This window comes from Panthera pardus, unplaced genomic scaffold, assembly GCF_024362965.1.
Source record: "Panthera pardus isolate Hobbes unplaced genomic scaffold, ASM2436296v1 HiC_scaffold_1, whole genome shotgun sequence".
Taxonomy (NCBI): Eukaryota; Metazoa; Chordata; class Mammalia; order Carnivora; family Felidae; genus Panthera; species Panthera pardus.
In genome coordinates, this window is record NW_026526654.1 from 45,221,281 (window position 1) to 45,237,975 (window position 16,695).

Here is a 16,695-nt window from a genome sequence, read left to right on the forward strand (position 1 = left end):
TCTGGTTTCTTCTTCAATCTCGTATCTTTCCAAGTGCCTTTAATAGAGAGATCTAGAATCTTTTTTGTTTCTTTTGGTCTTTTTTCTTTTTTGGTAATTTGTTAAATGGTAATAGCTTCAGCAGTATGGAGCTTTACAATTTCCTGGGATGGTTGGTTCTGTCACATTGGGTCAACTATTTGATACAATGACTATTATTCTGAGACAAGTTTGTTACAAGAATTAGACTATTGACAATTATCATTTTTATTTCTGAGGCCACCATACATCATGAAATAAGATCATCAATCTTTAAGGAAAACCTATTTTTCATTCCCAGTAAATCAAATTGCCCTAAGGTAATATAAGTAAAGTTACTTCTACTTAACAGAGTATATACATATTTAATGTGTATTTATATATATATATATATATGGATATGGATATACATATATACAATATTGAGTTTTAAAAGGCTAAACAAATCCTCTAAAGATGTAAAAATATTCTGCAGTATAGAATAATCCATTTCATTAGTAGCAAGTCAGAGTTTTTTAAAAATTAGTTTGGTGTTGTAAGACAATATTGTACTGGCAAACATGCAGGTTGGTTCTGCTATTTCTCTGAAGTATAGGCAACCTTCCAAGAGAACTCACAAAGTGGCATTTGGCCTGGTGAATTCAAAATGACCCAGAGTTGGGTTATCAATCTTTTCTGTGTTCCAGAAGAAAGCAAACTGAGGTACTATACTAAAACACTGTAAGTCACAGAACCAAAGTATTTATTTGTGACATTGACCAGCACATCTTCCTTGTAAAGCAAGGAGTATTAATTATGCACTGTGGCACAGCATATTATTTCTAAACCTCGTGGTTTACAACATTTATTATCTCGAGAGAATTTGGGAATAGCTTAGTTGGGTCATCTGCTTTGAGGTCTCTCCCAGGCTACAATAAGATGTTGGAAGGGGCTGCAGTTTTCTCTAGACTCAACTAAGGCAGGATCCACTTCCAAGCTTTCTCACATGGCTGTTGGCATGCCTCCTGTCTTCAAGAGTGTTGGATCGAGGGCCTCGGTTCCCTTGTTGGCTATTGGCCAGAGGCCACCATCAGCTCTTTGCCACAAGGACTTTCCATAGAGCAATTCAGTACACAGCAACCTGCTTCAGTAGATCGAGCAAGTGAAAAGATCCAGAGAGAGAAAGAGAGAGAGCCTGCCAGCAGGAAGAAAGTCGGTTTTTATGACCTAATCTTGGAAGTGACTTTCCTTTACTTTTGCCATATTCTCTTCATCAGAAGCAAGTCCCTAGGTAGAGCCCACACTTAAAGGAGACAGGGACCACACAAGTATGAGAATATTAGGAGGCAGGATGCATTATTGGCCATCTTAATAGATTCCTATCAAAGTGACTATGCATGCAGAAAATAAGATTGTCACATTATCTGGCAAGATTGGGATTGGAACAAGGAGTATTATATAATCAAATATTTTATGGACGCAAAAACATATCTAAAGGTAGATCAGATGTGTACCTCAATCTTTAAAGGGAACTTTATCCCTGGTAGGTGCTTTCATGAGCATTTGTAAAACTTGCCAGATTAACTGCTTTCTCTAGGCTACATTTCTAGACAAACACTCTTATCGATTTTCACATTCTTTCTTTAGGTATGATCATTCTGTCAACACATTTTCTTGTCTGTTTGTTAGTCTGTCTCTTTAATATAATTTTACACTTCTCTGGGTTGATCTTTTGTGGGTTAATTTTGAAATTTAGTGCCTTTAAGGTTTACATTATTTAATAATTCTTGTATAACATGTTACTGTTCTTACCCACCTACTGTCTAAATAACAGTTGATAATTCTATTAGATAAGATATAAAGAAAAGCTGTTCTCCACAAAAGTGTCATTTCTTTCATTAAAATAGTTCTCATATTTATTTAAAAAATTTGAGACTTTGTCATGTAAGGTTGTCATTTGTCAAGTTTAGCACTAGACCCATATTTTGGTTCAGATTGTATAAATGTGTTAAATAAAGCTCTAGAGATTTAGAGCTTAATTCACTTACAGGTGCTTCCCTAAACAAATATAACTTTATTAAAATAGCTTATTTAGTCATGCTAGAGAAAATGGGAAAAAATAGTAACTGTTAAACTTCTAAAAGAAAGATGATTTTTCCCTCCAAACTTAAACTCACTAGGGTCTGCAAGCGCTGTTCTTCTGTCACCTTTTTTCCCCCAGAGATAACACGTAAGTTTATTCTGAAAACAGTTTATTCACTGAGGGTTTTGACTGTGTCTTGCAATTCTGAAGGATACAAATGATTGGTTTAAAAGACCCATTTCCCTTTCCTTCAATATCTTATTTTATCAAATAAAATCACTTTTTTTCCTACTTTCTGTTTTAATTAAGCATAGTAGATAATTTATCCACTCATCCTTCAGGTTCAGATATGCCCTCAAATGATTATTTCCTTACATACCTGTGTCTTAGTCTTTATTCCAGAAATGAATAGAAGAATGGAGAAAGTAATGAGAGATTTTTACTGTGCTTTACTTTGCTGAAGTTGGGAGGTCTCACCTTCCAAATCAGGACAAGGTAACCTAAGTACAAAGCACCCCATTCTCACTTGCTGGTACATTAACCACTGTGATGGTTTCCCACTTCTTACTAATGAATGCTTAATTAGAACACACACACACACACACACACACACACACACACACACACACAAATACTTTACCAAAGTAGACCTACCAGCAATATAATTTTTCTTTGTTTACAGAAACAAAACTTTAAAGATGTTTGTGTTCTCCTTTTTTTTTGTTTTTCATAAACTTTAAAAAAATAAACTGTGTTTCAAACACAGCTAATCAGAACAGTACTTTCCTTATACCAACAAATGCACATTAGATGCATAATCCTAACAGGTAATACAGTTAAGCAGACTTCATAAACTTCACAATTGTAAATTTACAATTAAAACATAATGGACCAATAGACCAGAATCCAGCTTATGTCCACACCCTCAGTCCAGTAGGTTTCATGAAACTGAATCTGGTGTTTGGGGGAACTCTATTAACAAAATCACTAAGTGTCGTCTTACTATCTAATACTTGAATAGGATTTCTCAAAAGCCTAGTTGTTAAACAGAAAATATTTACTATGAGAATACTCTCTACATAATCAGTGAAATAGTATATGTGGATAGTGGAGAGTGTATATCCTCAATGAGTTATTAACAAATAGCTGGTATCAGTGAAGTATTAAAACTTTGTATCATTTAGACAAACTATTTTATTTATTTAACTTGTATTTGAAAGGAAACCATACTTTCAGAAAAATTTTAAAAAACTATTAAAACTCTCGTATGTCCTTTACCAAGATTCATCTGTTGTTGATACTTTGTCTCATGTGCTTTATAATTATTTCTATTTGTATAGTATTTTCTGAAGGATTTGAGAATAAATTGTAAACATCGTGGCCCTTTACCTGCTATATTTACCCATACATAGGAAGTATTTACTAAAAATAAGGGTGTTCTCTTATACATAAACACAGTATAATTATCATCTCAGTGAATACTTCATTGACACATTACTCTTATTTGATCTGATGTTGAAATTCTAATTTTGTGCTTTGACCCAGTCATGTCCTTTATAGCATTTTTACAGCATTACTGAATCCAAATTAGTATCACATATTCTATTTAGTTGTTATTTCCTCTTTAGTCTCCTTGATCTTGAGCTCTTCCTTGGACTTTAAAAAATTTATAAAATTGACATTTGGAAGAATACAGTCTTAATAGAATGTTTATCATTTTCATCTGATAGTTCCTCATGAGTAGGCTCAGCTTATATATTCTAAGCCAATATACCACCCACATGAGACTGTATTTTTCTCAAGGTATGCATTCAGGGGCATATGATTTTCCCCTCATTTTGTGATCTTAATTTGATAGTTCTCTCCAGATTCCAGGCAATGTTCAAGTTACTAGAAATACACAACATCATATGGTATGTTATCTGTTATTAAGGATATTATAGCCAGAGTTTAATCAATTTCTCTAGGATAGTGAAGCTTTTTTAAAAATTTTTTTAGAAAAAGTTTACTTATTTATTTTGAAAGAAAGAGAAAGGGTGCGAGAGTGAGAGGGAGGGAGAGAGAGAACCCCAAGCAGTCCCCACACTGTCAGCACAAAGGCCGACATAAGGCTTGAACCCATGGACCATGAGGCTTGAACTCACGAACTCTACGATCTTGACCTGAGCCAAAATCAGGGGTCTGACACATAACTATTTGAGCCACCCGAGTGCCCCTAGGAGAGCGAAGCTTTTTAAGTGTTGGCATAGTAAAAGCAACTTGAGGGGACAAGTTTGAATCCTATACTCGCAGCTGTAACAACACTTAGGTTCTAGTAATACAATATATGGGATCCAAACCCTCTCCATGAGTATAGGCTGATTATTCATGGTTAAAACATTTTGTCAGAGGGATGATTTCTTAACATTAAGTACAGAATGGCCTGTTCCCTGTTGCATAGATAAGCAGCAGACAATTGATGATGATGATTTTTTAATCAATTTTGTTTGGTTGTGGTCATGGAGGTATGGTTTTAAGAACATTGAGCTCCTACATAGATATCAGTTAATGGAACCACAGGGTCCAGATTTCTACCCCAACTGGGGAAGATTCTTGAGTTGCAGAATAAAAGACCTTTAGCATCCAGTAAAGCAGCATTATCTTAATCTCTGATAACAAATTCTTCTTTGTCCACAGAGAGCATCAACATCATCACTGAGCCTAAAATTCAGGCAGAGCCTATTCTTTAAGATACAGACAGCAAGAATGTCACTTCTCAGAGGAAATGAAATATTTTAAGCTGATCTAGCCATTTGGGAAAGTATTTTGCCTAGGGCTGGAGTTGACTAAATAACTTCAAGCCAGCGGAGATTAACCATAGTTATCTGTAGATCTTCAGATGCCTTCCCTGCATATTTTCAGCCCAGCTTTCATTACTGGTTTGTCTATTTAGCATCCTATTTAGAAAGGATGTTGTGAGTAGACCAGCTTGCCCAATGATGATCCTTTCTAGCCACACAAAACCTACAGTCCATTTCTACCTGCTTCAAGTTGTTGAATTGCCAAAGTTTGGGTCCCTCCTTGATTCTTGTGCTTACCTAAAGTCTGATACAAAATTCCTTCACAAGGAATGGACAGAGTTTCCCTTTTATTATCTTTGACTAAAGCTTAGTTACCTTTCATTCTATATATTATAGCTTTAGATGATCTTCTAAGAACATGTTTTAAACTAGACTGCGGTCTGTCATTTACTTTCTTCTTTGAAGGAAACTGAGAAATATATAAAAGCAGTTTTTGATTGTACTTTTTTGTCATTTTTTAAAATGTTTGTTTATTTTTGAGAGAGGGGGAGAGAGAAAGAGAAAGGGCATAGAGAAAGGGAGGAAGAGGTTCCAAAACGGGCTCCACGCTGAGAGCAGAGAGCCCAGTGTGGGGCTGGAACTCAGGAACTCTTGAGATCATGACCTGAGCCGAATCCAGAAGCTTAACCAACTGAGCCACACAGGCGCCCCTTGTCATCACTATTAACTACAATCAAGAGCTTTACTTCATACTAGCCTAGTAATAAACATGATATTATCTGCTCTGATTTCTAATGAGCTGGGCCATATTGTTTCTTTAGGTAGCATATTACCTACAGCTTGTACTAGTATATCTGGCTTGTATAGACAGAATACACTTGTTGCAGTGCTCTTGTATACACAGCCCATGCCCACTCTCTAGAATAGCACTAGGTACTTATGCAGAAAGCATTCCAAAAGGATCTGGGGTCTAGTTCTCTCTCACTTTGACCCAACTCTGTGGGCCTTACGTTATGCAGCCATAACCCCGAGTTACATAAAATTCAAAATCTGATGTAAATTTTTCAGTTTTTACTCTTTAATTATATTTGAATACAACCTTCAATATAACTTCTGGAAATTTCTTGGACCGTTAGTTAACTGCTTTTCATGAGAAGAAATGATATTTACTCAGAATCCTCTCATAAAAGGGCCTCTGCTGAGCATCAATCTCTCTTAAAATATTTCTCATGTAAATGTAGACTTTGTGTCTCTGCTTCTTTGCTTTAGCAGTCGCAGAATGTTCTTACTCTAAATATAAAGTTATAAAAAAAAGCAAGAAACAATATTTTCTTTAATTAGCTTCTTCCTTTGGGGGTTTTAGAAGAGGGGTTATGACTTGACAAAGATCCTTCCCATCTGTTCCTGTTTGTTTGCTTTTATTTTGACTTCCTCTCGTTGTCTTATCAAATATCACATGAATCATTAACATTTGTTTTCATCACTTGTTTTGGTTTCTCTTACTTTGTATGATTAAGACATGATGTTGAGAGAGGCTCAGGGCTAATATTAACCTAATAGTCTTTAAGTAAATATTAAAGTTTCTGGATACATGATCTTATATGTTTGCCTCTGTCATGTTAATATTTTCCTCAGCTCTGGAGTAGTGAGATATGTGTACATACAACTGTTTTGTGAAAGCAGCAAATTTTGTTAGATTACAGGTGTCTGGATATAAGTTTTGAAAAAAATAGATGCCATTTTTAATAAAGCTACTTCCTAACAGGAAATGTAATTTATTAAGCCCTTTGTGCAAAAAAAAACATGTAAGAGATCCTTGTGGATATTTGCAAGGGAGTTCTATTCAAAACTAGAATATATATCTATTTGCACGTTATACAATACCTTTCACTAGCAGACTCCCTTTTTCATACAATGAAAGAATTGGATTTCTGGTGTCACCCAACTAAGCAATTTGAAATTGTTCCAACTTGTATGCTATCTTCTAGTATAAAATCTTATTATATAATGTCATTGTTATTGAACAAGTTTTGTTAGTTTTAAAAATAAATGATCAAGCTATTCGATACTCTAACTTTAGAATATATGTAGAAATAAAGCGAAATTCTATGTCTGTCTATATGTATTAGATATTTCCAATAACTACATATAATAATACCTGCAAAAACATTATATCAAGACAGTAAAATTAATACATGAACACAAAACAAACCAAAATTGGAAATTTTGTGACAGATTCCCTATTTCTTCCTCAACCACAGCAAATAATACATTTAATGGTATATACTATCTGCTTAATGATCTGATCTGATGGCTTCAACTTTACTATTAAAACCTGAGACCCATTTTTACAAGGAATTTTTAAAAATTTAACTCATTATCTATAGAGCTAAATCTTCATTGTAACGATAAATATCATACAAAACTTTACACCTGCAGTAAACTATTCTGTGATGTAGATAATTTCTTACACACCAAATTATAGCTGTAAGCATCAAATCACAATGAACTTTGGAACTATTAGGAATTTGTAATTTAAATCGTTTCATTCACTCCCTACTCCCCAATGCTCTTAATTAGAACAGACTTTTTAATTAAGTACTCCCATGCACAAAGTGTAGCTTGATGATTTTTCTGTCATATCAAACTCCCATACAAAAGCAAATAATCATAGTGTTAAAGGAGGATTTTTTTTTAAATCAAACCATCAGAATTCTAGTTCTTGTTTCAATTTATTCAGTTGAAATTCTGCACACCAAAAGAAAGACCCTGTCTTGGGGAATACAACGAGGAATAGATCCACAAGGCAGGAAGGCTGATGGTACTGAGATTCAATCTCTTAACTCTACAAGTCAGAGACATTGTATTTCCTCCAGTGAGGGTCCAATTGCTTATTAAAGGGAAGCGACATAGTGGAATGGATGTGAAATTTGGATTCACGCAAATATCAAATCACTACTTGCAAGCTCTGTGAAAATGTGCAAGAGACTTAAGTTTTTCAAGCTTAGTAGCCTACTTTTAAAAGGTACTGAGAAGACCTATTATGTTCAGTTGTTGGGAAGTTTAGAGTTAAAATCTGTAAGTGCCTTGAACACAAGTGCTCAGAAAATATTAACTATGCTAATAATAATCATCATTTCCTTTATTGCTAATTTAGGTGATCTTAAAGAAAAGCTCTCATCCATTCGAGATATCAAGGAATAATTGTTTGGTAAACCTGGCGCAGCATCAGGAAGAAACAGAAAACTATCTTTCCGTGGTCACCACGTGTAGAAATAGATAAATACAATATGAGAAAGGGTGGATAGGTGTGAGGTTATCTAGTTAGAAGGTGAGTAGAATGCACAAAGGGCAGCCCTTAAAACAAAATATATAAATTAGACCTCTGAGTTTGCAGATCAAACCACACACCTCTGCATAACAAGGTCTTAGCTGTGGAAGTACTCCAGCAATCATAATGACCTTCATTTGGTAGCTCGTTTTTGTAGGGCCTTCTCTATGGCCCCATGGCTTTGTGTGCTGTTTCAAGACTCAAGGAAGGGAAGTATTGAAACCATTATTATATAACATAAAAACATAGTCAGTTTGAATTATGGGCCCATATATCTTTCCTAGCACCCTCACCATTCTACTTTCACTCAGGTGGTTTGTTATCAAAAGCCTGAGATAGACCTGTGGTCCCATAATTCAGAGGCCTGTTGTTAGCTCTCTGGGTACATAACACGTGGGGCTGTTTGCTGTGGATTGCAGACCAGTTTAACGTCTCTGGAACAATATAAAATTAGTTAAAACTTTTTTTTTCCTTACAGACTTTGAATTATCTGTAAGTATGTTTCAATAAATGTGACAAAATCATAAAGTAGAACTGATTTGAAAGTTAAGCTTTGCAGGCAAAAGGAGAGTGAGTTACTCTTCAGGGTCTGTCTTTGCCTGGTGTATATCTGCTTCCAGTTAATTCTAAGGCAGATAATCTCTGAGGCCTACGTATTATTTAATCATGAAACTGCCTTAACTGTGGCAGGTGGGGTCTGTTTTATAGCTGGCATCTTTAATGCTTGATGCATTTGTCCATCTGTTAGGAACATTAGTCAAAAATGCAAGGAGTCATTTATTAAAAATGGAATTATAGTAGATCAGATACTGAGCACATAAATATAATGGATATAATTTTTATAAATATATTTCGTATATGATCTATGGTAAAGATGCTTACAAAATAATTATTTCTTTTATACTTTTAAATGAATATAGTTTAATTTTAAAATTAATTTCAGAGGTGCCTGGGTGGCTCAGTCAGTTAAGTGCCCAACTCTTGATCTCAGCTCAGGTTATGATCTCACAGTCCTTTGGATCAAGCCCTGCATCAGGCTCTGTGCTGACGGCGTGGAGCCTGCTTGGGATTCTCTCTCTCTCTCTCTCTCTCTCTCTCTGCCCCTCCTCATCTTGTGTCCGTGCTCTCTCTCTCAAAATAAATAAATAAAATTGAAAAGAAAGTTTCAAAAAATAAAAATAAATAAAATTTGGTTTCAGATAGACTTTAAAATTTTTATCCTGGGGGCACCTGGCTGACTCAGTTGATAAAGCATACACCTCTTGATCCTGGAGTCATATGTTCAAGCCCCACATGGGGCATGGAATCTACTTTAAAAAGATAAAAAAATAAGAAATAAATTTCTAGCATGCCAAAGATAATTATTTTTGTTATGTTAATATATTGATTCATTTCCCCAAAAGTTTAACATGTGGGATTGCTTTAAACTTTTAAGGCAAGCATCATGCTGAACACTATCATTCTAATACTGATGGGAGTAATACTGATGGGCTGCTGCTTGTGTGGATCTCACCATGTAGTAGGCTCCCAAATGCAACTTCCAAGTGAGTCAAGTATTATGGATTTAATTCCTAGGATGTTTGTACTGGAGAATAAATAGGAGCTCTGTGTTTAGAGAAGTTCCATAGAAGAGAGCAGGAAGGGAATCAGGGAAGGAGGAAGTACTTATCTTCTAGGTTTCTGAAAAGAAGAACAGGACTAAATACTCCAACACAGCACAGAGCTTGGTGTGTCATAGAATGCACAAGAGAGTCACGGTCATGGAGTGAGGAGAGAATGGTAACAGATAAGATTAGAGAGGAAAATACTAGATATTTGAATTCGGAGGAAGTTGAGAATGTCTCTTGTCCAAATATCTAATGCTGGAATGCTAGGAAACATTGTGTTTTTTTGTTTGTTTTGTTTTGTGTTTCCTTAAAGTAAGAATGAGAACGATACTCTCAACATAATTGACTACATAGCAGAAATGATGAGATAGCTAAAAGGAGAAAGTAGGGATAAAGTAATTAAAGGCTAAGAATTAGAAACTTTGGTAAAAATATTAGTACTCTGCTTTTTAGGTTGCTTCTGAATCCTCTATTGCTAGATTTTTATAAAATGTATGTTGCTTTATGTAGTAAAAAATCATTAGGATCAAAGTTATCTTTAAAAAGGTCCAATTGTGGGGCGCCTGGGTGGCTCAGTCAGTTAAGTGTCCGACTTCGACTCAGGTCATGATCTCACAGTTTGTGAGTTCTAGCCCTGCATCAGGCTCTGTGCTGTCAGCTCAGAACCTGGAGCCTGCTTCGGATTCTGTGTCTCCTCTCTCTGCCCCTCCCATGCTCATGCTCTGTCTCTCTCTGTTTCTCAATAGTAAATAAAAAAAACTTAAAAAAAAATAAAAGTGTCCAATTGTTAGCCACATTGTACTAAGTATATGAAAGGCTGAAATTTTAGCTTGTTTTATAATACCAAGTTTATTCAGATTATTTACAAAGTAATTATTAGAAACTCCTGCTAAACTGAAACTAGAAAGTTGCATATATATATATATATAATGTGTATATAGATGGTATATTTATGTATGATGTAAGTGAGAAAATTAGTTTTGTCTCAGAGGTGGCTGTAATCGAGCCAAGCAAACAGAAGAAATCACACCATGTTCCATGCAAAAACAATAAATATTTTATAATCTGTTAATATAGTACTGTCATATCCTTACTTAGAAAGAAATTTTCATCAAAATGTTATGGTTTTGATATTGGTATTTGATTAATATTTGATTTAGGAAATTTCTATATTTGCTGTAATAGTGTAATAGCTACTTCTGAGTTATAGTAATATTTAGTATTAATGAAAGATTATCATTACAGGCCAGGAGGTAAAATGTTTTTAGACAGCATATCTAGGAGGATTATCCAGCATAGTTTTGTATGCCTTTAAGTCATTGTTCAAAAATAGTGTTCAGTTGGATTAATAATATATTTGCATTGGTGAATCTCAGATTATATCATATATCCAAATGTGTATGCTACTTATGGGGAACAGACAGTCATTGTCATTATTATATGTTTCATATATTAAAGTTTGCTGATACATGATTATTGATTGATTATTTAGAGACTTCCAAGTAAATATTATTATTAAAGTTTAACTGGATTGATTTTACAGAGGCAGCCAATACTTGATACACCTTATTAGAAATTAGCAAGTATGGGGTGTGGGGGGTGGTACCTGGGTGACTCAGTCAGTTTATGTGTCAACTCTTGATTTTGGTTCAGGTCATGAGCTCATGGTTTGTGGGATTGAACCCCACTTTGGACTCAGTGCTGACAGCATGGGACCTGCTTGGGATTCACTTTCCCTCTCTCTCTGCCCCTCCCTGTCTTGCTTGGGTGTGAGCATGCACACATGCTCTCTCTCTCTCTTACTCTAAATAAATAAATAAATAATAGATAAATAACAAAAAAAAAAAATAGCCAGTATGAGAGTAATCTCACGGACATTCTTTTGCATGTTGCTGAAGGCAAATGGTGGATTTTATTTTATTTATTTATTTTTTTAAACATTTTTTAACGTTTATTTATTTTTGAGACAGAGAGAGACAGAGCTTGAACGGGGGAGGGGCAGAGAGAGAGGGAGACACAGGATCCGAAACAGGCTCCAGGCTCTGAGCTGTCAGCCCAGAGCCCGACGCGGGGCTGGAGCTCACGGACCGCAAGATCATGACCTGAGCCGAAGTCAGACGCTTAATCGACTGAGCCAGGCAAATGGTGGATTTTAAATGATAACAGTATAATAAGTTAAATATGTATTTATATTTATGTGATTTATTTATTTCAATATCTATTTTGTGTAAATCTCACAAAACCTGTCTCTGATTCATTCATTCATTCATTCAACACATGTTTATTGAACATGTGCCAGGTTATTGGGATGTATCAATGAACAAAACAGAGTCTGTGACATCTGAGAGGTACAACTGACAATTTAGGCTAAAATAAAACATAGTAGGGCTGTAGAAATTTGGGCACACTAATATTTCTAAGTAAAAAACTAACATTGGTTTTAAGTTCCTTACTGATTACTATGTCTACTACAGGTCATGTGAGAGAATGCAATTAGCTTAGTGTTAAAGATGAGGATCTGCAAATATTTGGACTATATATTTATATTTGCTGGATTTAGTGTAGGTGATTTCTGTTTCCTTATATTTCAGCTTTTGAAGTTATCAGTCATTTTGCAAACATTTACATGGCAATATGCATCTTTAAAAATGCTTGGAAAATTTTCAGATTACCTTCTACTGTAGGTCTTAAAACTTGGAATTTAGATATATTTTCTATAAATACAGTAAAACTTTGGTTTGTGAGCGTTATTCATTTCGGAAACATACTTGTAATCCAAAGCACTCGTATATCAAAGCGAATTTCAAGAACCTTTGCCTCATGTGTGATCATGTGACGTTCAGTGTCACATACTACTGGTATTGTAAGACATCACTCATTTATCAAGTTAAAATTTATTAGAAATGTTTGCTGGTCATGTAGAACACTTGCAGAACAGGTCACTCGCAATCCAAGGTTTCACTATACATCCAAAGTTTAGTCCACACCACAATGTTGGCAGTTTAGAGGGTGTTACAGTTGAGAAATGAGTTTACATTTTGTTTTTTTTTTCCTCTGGATTTTTAATTTCCCGTTTCTTATTTTGCTTCATTCAAATGTGTTTATTGAATGTGTCCAATATTTGACTTGCTTTTCTTTTTCCACATGACTGTGAGTTTCTCAGTTGGTAAAAGTTGAGTAATGTATTTCCATCTTACCATTTAATTATTTGGTTAATTTCATTTCAAGGAGGAAAGACTATATAGCTCATTGATAGTGATGAAATAACCTAGGTGGCTTTCATATAAATAGCAACAAATGTGCACAATTGTTACATTACATGGTATATTTAACAACACTGCTAAGGAGTATGATGGGAGCTTAGTTTTTCTTGATGGAGATACACCTGAGTGCATTCAGAGAGGCTTTGTTTCTGCAAGCTTGGAGGAAGTAATTGTCATTCAACAGAAATCAACTAGCTTTGCATATGAGTAACACACACACACACACACACACACACTCTTATTTATTTTCTGAGTGCTCTGGAACTGATATCAAAATAGCAAATATATATTTATGAGAAACTGTATTCTTTTTGATCACATAAACTCCATGTAATTTCGAAATTAACATTGAGAATATGTGAAAAAATGTTACTTCCTAAACAAATGAAGATAGAATAAGATACACAAATTTTATAGCAGCCTACTTAGTTATTATATTCACATTTGTCTCCCAAATGTCATGTAATTAATTATTTTTTATTGTTCATTTTTAGATGGAAGACTGTATTTGAAAACTACTGTCATGTACTGAATCTTTCCTGTTGAAGAAATTCCATGTTATAGTAAAGAACTTTGCAGACATTCGTCATTTGAAAGTTCAGAAAAAATAAAGTCCTTTTACGGGAACTTCCTCAATTTTGTGTATTAATGTTCTTTAAAAGTTTAAGTATTCTACAAAGTTTCCTCCATTGATTTTCACCTGTGGTTCATACCAGAGACCTGAGAATGTTTGTAAATGTACAAGTATCAACTTCTTACAGTTAATAACTGCAACTTTGCTGCTGGACACTTGTATACTGAGTTAAAGACAGGTCTGAATAAGACCTAGCTTTGTTTTTTTTAATGGAATGAACCATTTTCTTCCTCTGAAAATTCTGTATCTGAGCACATCAAGAGACTCTTGTAGCAGTGGTCACCCAGACTTACAGAATTATGTCCTCCAGAAACCAGCAAGAACACTTGGAAATGAACTTGTAGGGGGCATAGAGGATTCCTAAAAAAAAAACAAAAAAAAAACAAAACAAAACAAAACAAAAAAAAAACAAAAAAAAACACAAAAAACACAAAAAAATCAATAAATCAAAGAGTAATATTCTATTACATTTGATTTTAAACTAATTGTGGGTTTTCTCCTGAAGATTTTTTTCACATATTCCAAAAGACCAACAAATGGATGTTGACAACAACCCAGTGAAATAACATTTTGCATATCTGAAAAGAAGCATTGAATATAAGCCAAAAGGTTTCACTGAAGGTCTTTTTTCTTAAAAAAAAAAAAATGTAACATGTTTTCATTCCAAACTGGTAGTGGTATATAGAATTTAAAATAATAATGATGCTTCTTATTCAAACTGTTGGTCACATGTACAGTATATAAACATAAAACATACAAGGAAGGTATTATGTATGCAGTAGTATACTAGAGTTTAGGAAAATGAGAATTTTAGAAAATATGTTTTGTCACCCTGTTAGTCAGAAAGACATCTTTCTGGTTTTAACGCATGCAGGCATGTAAATATTTGTCTGGAGTCACAGTATTAATGAATGAGATCTTAAGCATCTGGTGACATCAGAACTCTGTGTCAGCCACTTTTATTTGTATATTGAACCCTAGTTAGTGCCCCAAACTGCACTATTGAGAATGGATTGTGGCTGAACAGTAAATCAAAACACCAGAAATATTTTTATATGTTAATGTCATATTATGTTAATGTTGCTGAAAAACAAAACCTAACAAACCCTTGATGTATCAGTCCAATACCATGTAGCGCTGAGTGATAAAGTTAAAATGTGTTGTGCTCCCCCCCGCCCCGGTCAGAGGGAAGGGTGCCTATGTGTTATTTTCACTGTCTTTTTGAAAGTTACAGTATGTGTTTTCACTTTTGTGCAGATAACTGGAAGTAAAGCTGCAAACAGTGCTTATTACCCACTGAAGTTACCTTCTCTTTGTTTTTACTAATCTGGAGTTACACCTTTAAAGACTGATATTATGAATCAGTACAGTCACTGTACATTTTATGATTTTGCTGTCATCTTAAGATTTTATGATCATAACATTATTTATTACCATAAATAGCAAAATCCTAAATGTCCAAGAAAACTAGCTTAAAAATGTTTAAAGATAGTTCCAATTCGGTATTAATTATTCGGTGAAGAAAAATTAACACCGTAGATACTCTGGCACTAAGCTTCTATAGTTTTTAGGTCTTCCTTGCAATACTGGGACATATTTTTTTTGTGTAGTTCACTATTAACCAGCTGAGTCCATTTTTTAATACAATAATAAAGTTATGTATACAGTTCCTATTTTAGCTTGCTTGAAAGGGAGCAATATTTTTATTTAAAATACTGTTAGTAAATGCTTTGTAGAAACTTGGTTTCCTATGCATAGTTCTTCCATAACCATCTTTTGTTGTTTGAGCACAAGAGATTCTATTCCTTGTTGTCTGTATTTCTTGCTTTTCCCTGGATGCAGTCTTTAAAGGATTACAACACTTACAATTGGAGGGACTTGTGGCAAGCTTTTGAATCATACATTTTTTAAAAGATTTTTTAAAAAGCCTACAACTGAACCTAAGTAGTAGAATCAGCCATTGCTCTGCTCCTTGCATAGAGTCACCTGTTAAGTAGGTTAAATAGTTTTAAAATGCATACTTTCAAGACCTTTGAGAATGCTTTAGTGTTTGGTTTGATATAAAAGGAATTTTAGCAAGGATTAAAGAAAGAAGCTACAGCTATATGTTAAGAGAAAATCTTACTAACATGTTGTAAATATTACAATTCACGAAATGTTATTTTAAGTCTGTAACTTAAGGGTTTTTTTTTTCCTTTTTTAGTTATACAGGTTGGTTTGAAATTTGTTTGTTTTGGGTTTTTTTTCGTATAAACAAGTAAAATTGTGCCCATTTTATGGTTTCCATGCTTTTGTAATCCTAAAAATATTAATGTCTAGTTGTTCTATATTATAACCACATTTGCGCTCTATGCAAGCCCTTGGAACAGAACATACTCATCTTCATGTAGGACCTATGAAAATTGTCTATTTTTATCTATATATTTAAAGTTTTCTAAAAATGATAAAAGGTTATTACGAATTTTGTTGTACAAAATCTGTACAAAAATCTGTTTTTACATCATAATGCAAGAATTGGAAATTTTTCTATGGTAGCCTAGTTCTTTGAGCCTGGTTTCAATGTGAGAACCACGTTTACTGTTATTGTATTTAATTTTCTTTTTTCTTTTCAACAATCTCCTAATAAAACTGTCTGAAATCTCCCTGTGACTTTATTTACAGTTCGTCTTTATTAAATTTTGTGAAATGCATAGCATTGAAGGAATATTTACTTTCTAATGGGAGGCATCTAAAAACAACATAAGTCAGCTCTTTGCAATGCGAGGGGAACAATGCTCAATGATTTTATTTAACATGCAACTGCTTCTATCTCTAATATGAATTACTGTGGTGAAAAACATCATAAAAGCACACTCTGTAGTTATTGTTTAACAAGCAGATTTTCCATATTTTGTTTCTTGCCAGCTAAGCAAACTGCCCACATATACATGATTTATTTATGTACATTTCTCAGTTTATGAAGCTGTTATTTGTACCCTTTTCCTTTATATTCTTATATTC

The 16,695-nt window shown here is 34.2% G+C and overlaps 1 protein-coding gene across 2 annotated transcripts in view; it reads left to right on the forward strand.

Moving 5' to 3' along the window:
- Positions 1-16,337, forward strand: part of DACH1 (dachshund family transcription factor 1) — a 431,763-nt gene extending 415,426 nt beyond the window's left edge. For both annotated transcript variants that reach the window (XM_053898825.1, XM_053898831.1), the window contains one exon: positions 13,556-16,337. In XM_053898825.1, coding sequence (XP_053754800.1) covers positions 13,556-13,593 — 38 coding nt within the window. In that variant the 3' untranslated portion in view covers positions 13,594-16,337. The remainder of the gene's footprint in view (positions 1-13,555) is intronic.
- The last annotated feature ends 358 nt before the right edge of the window (positions 16,338-16,695 follow it).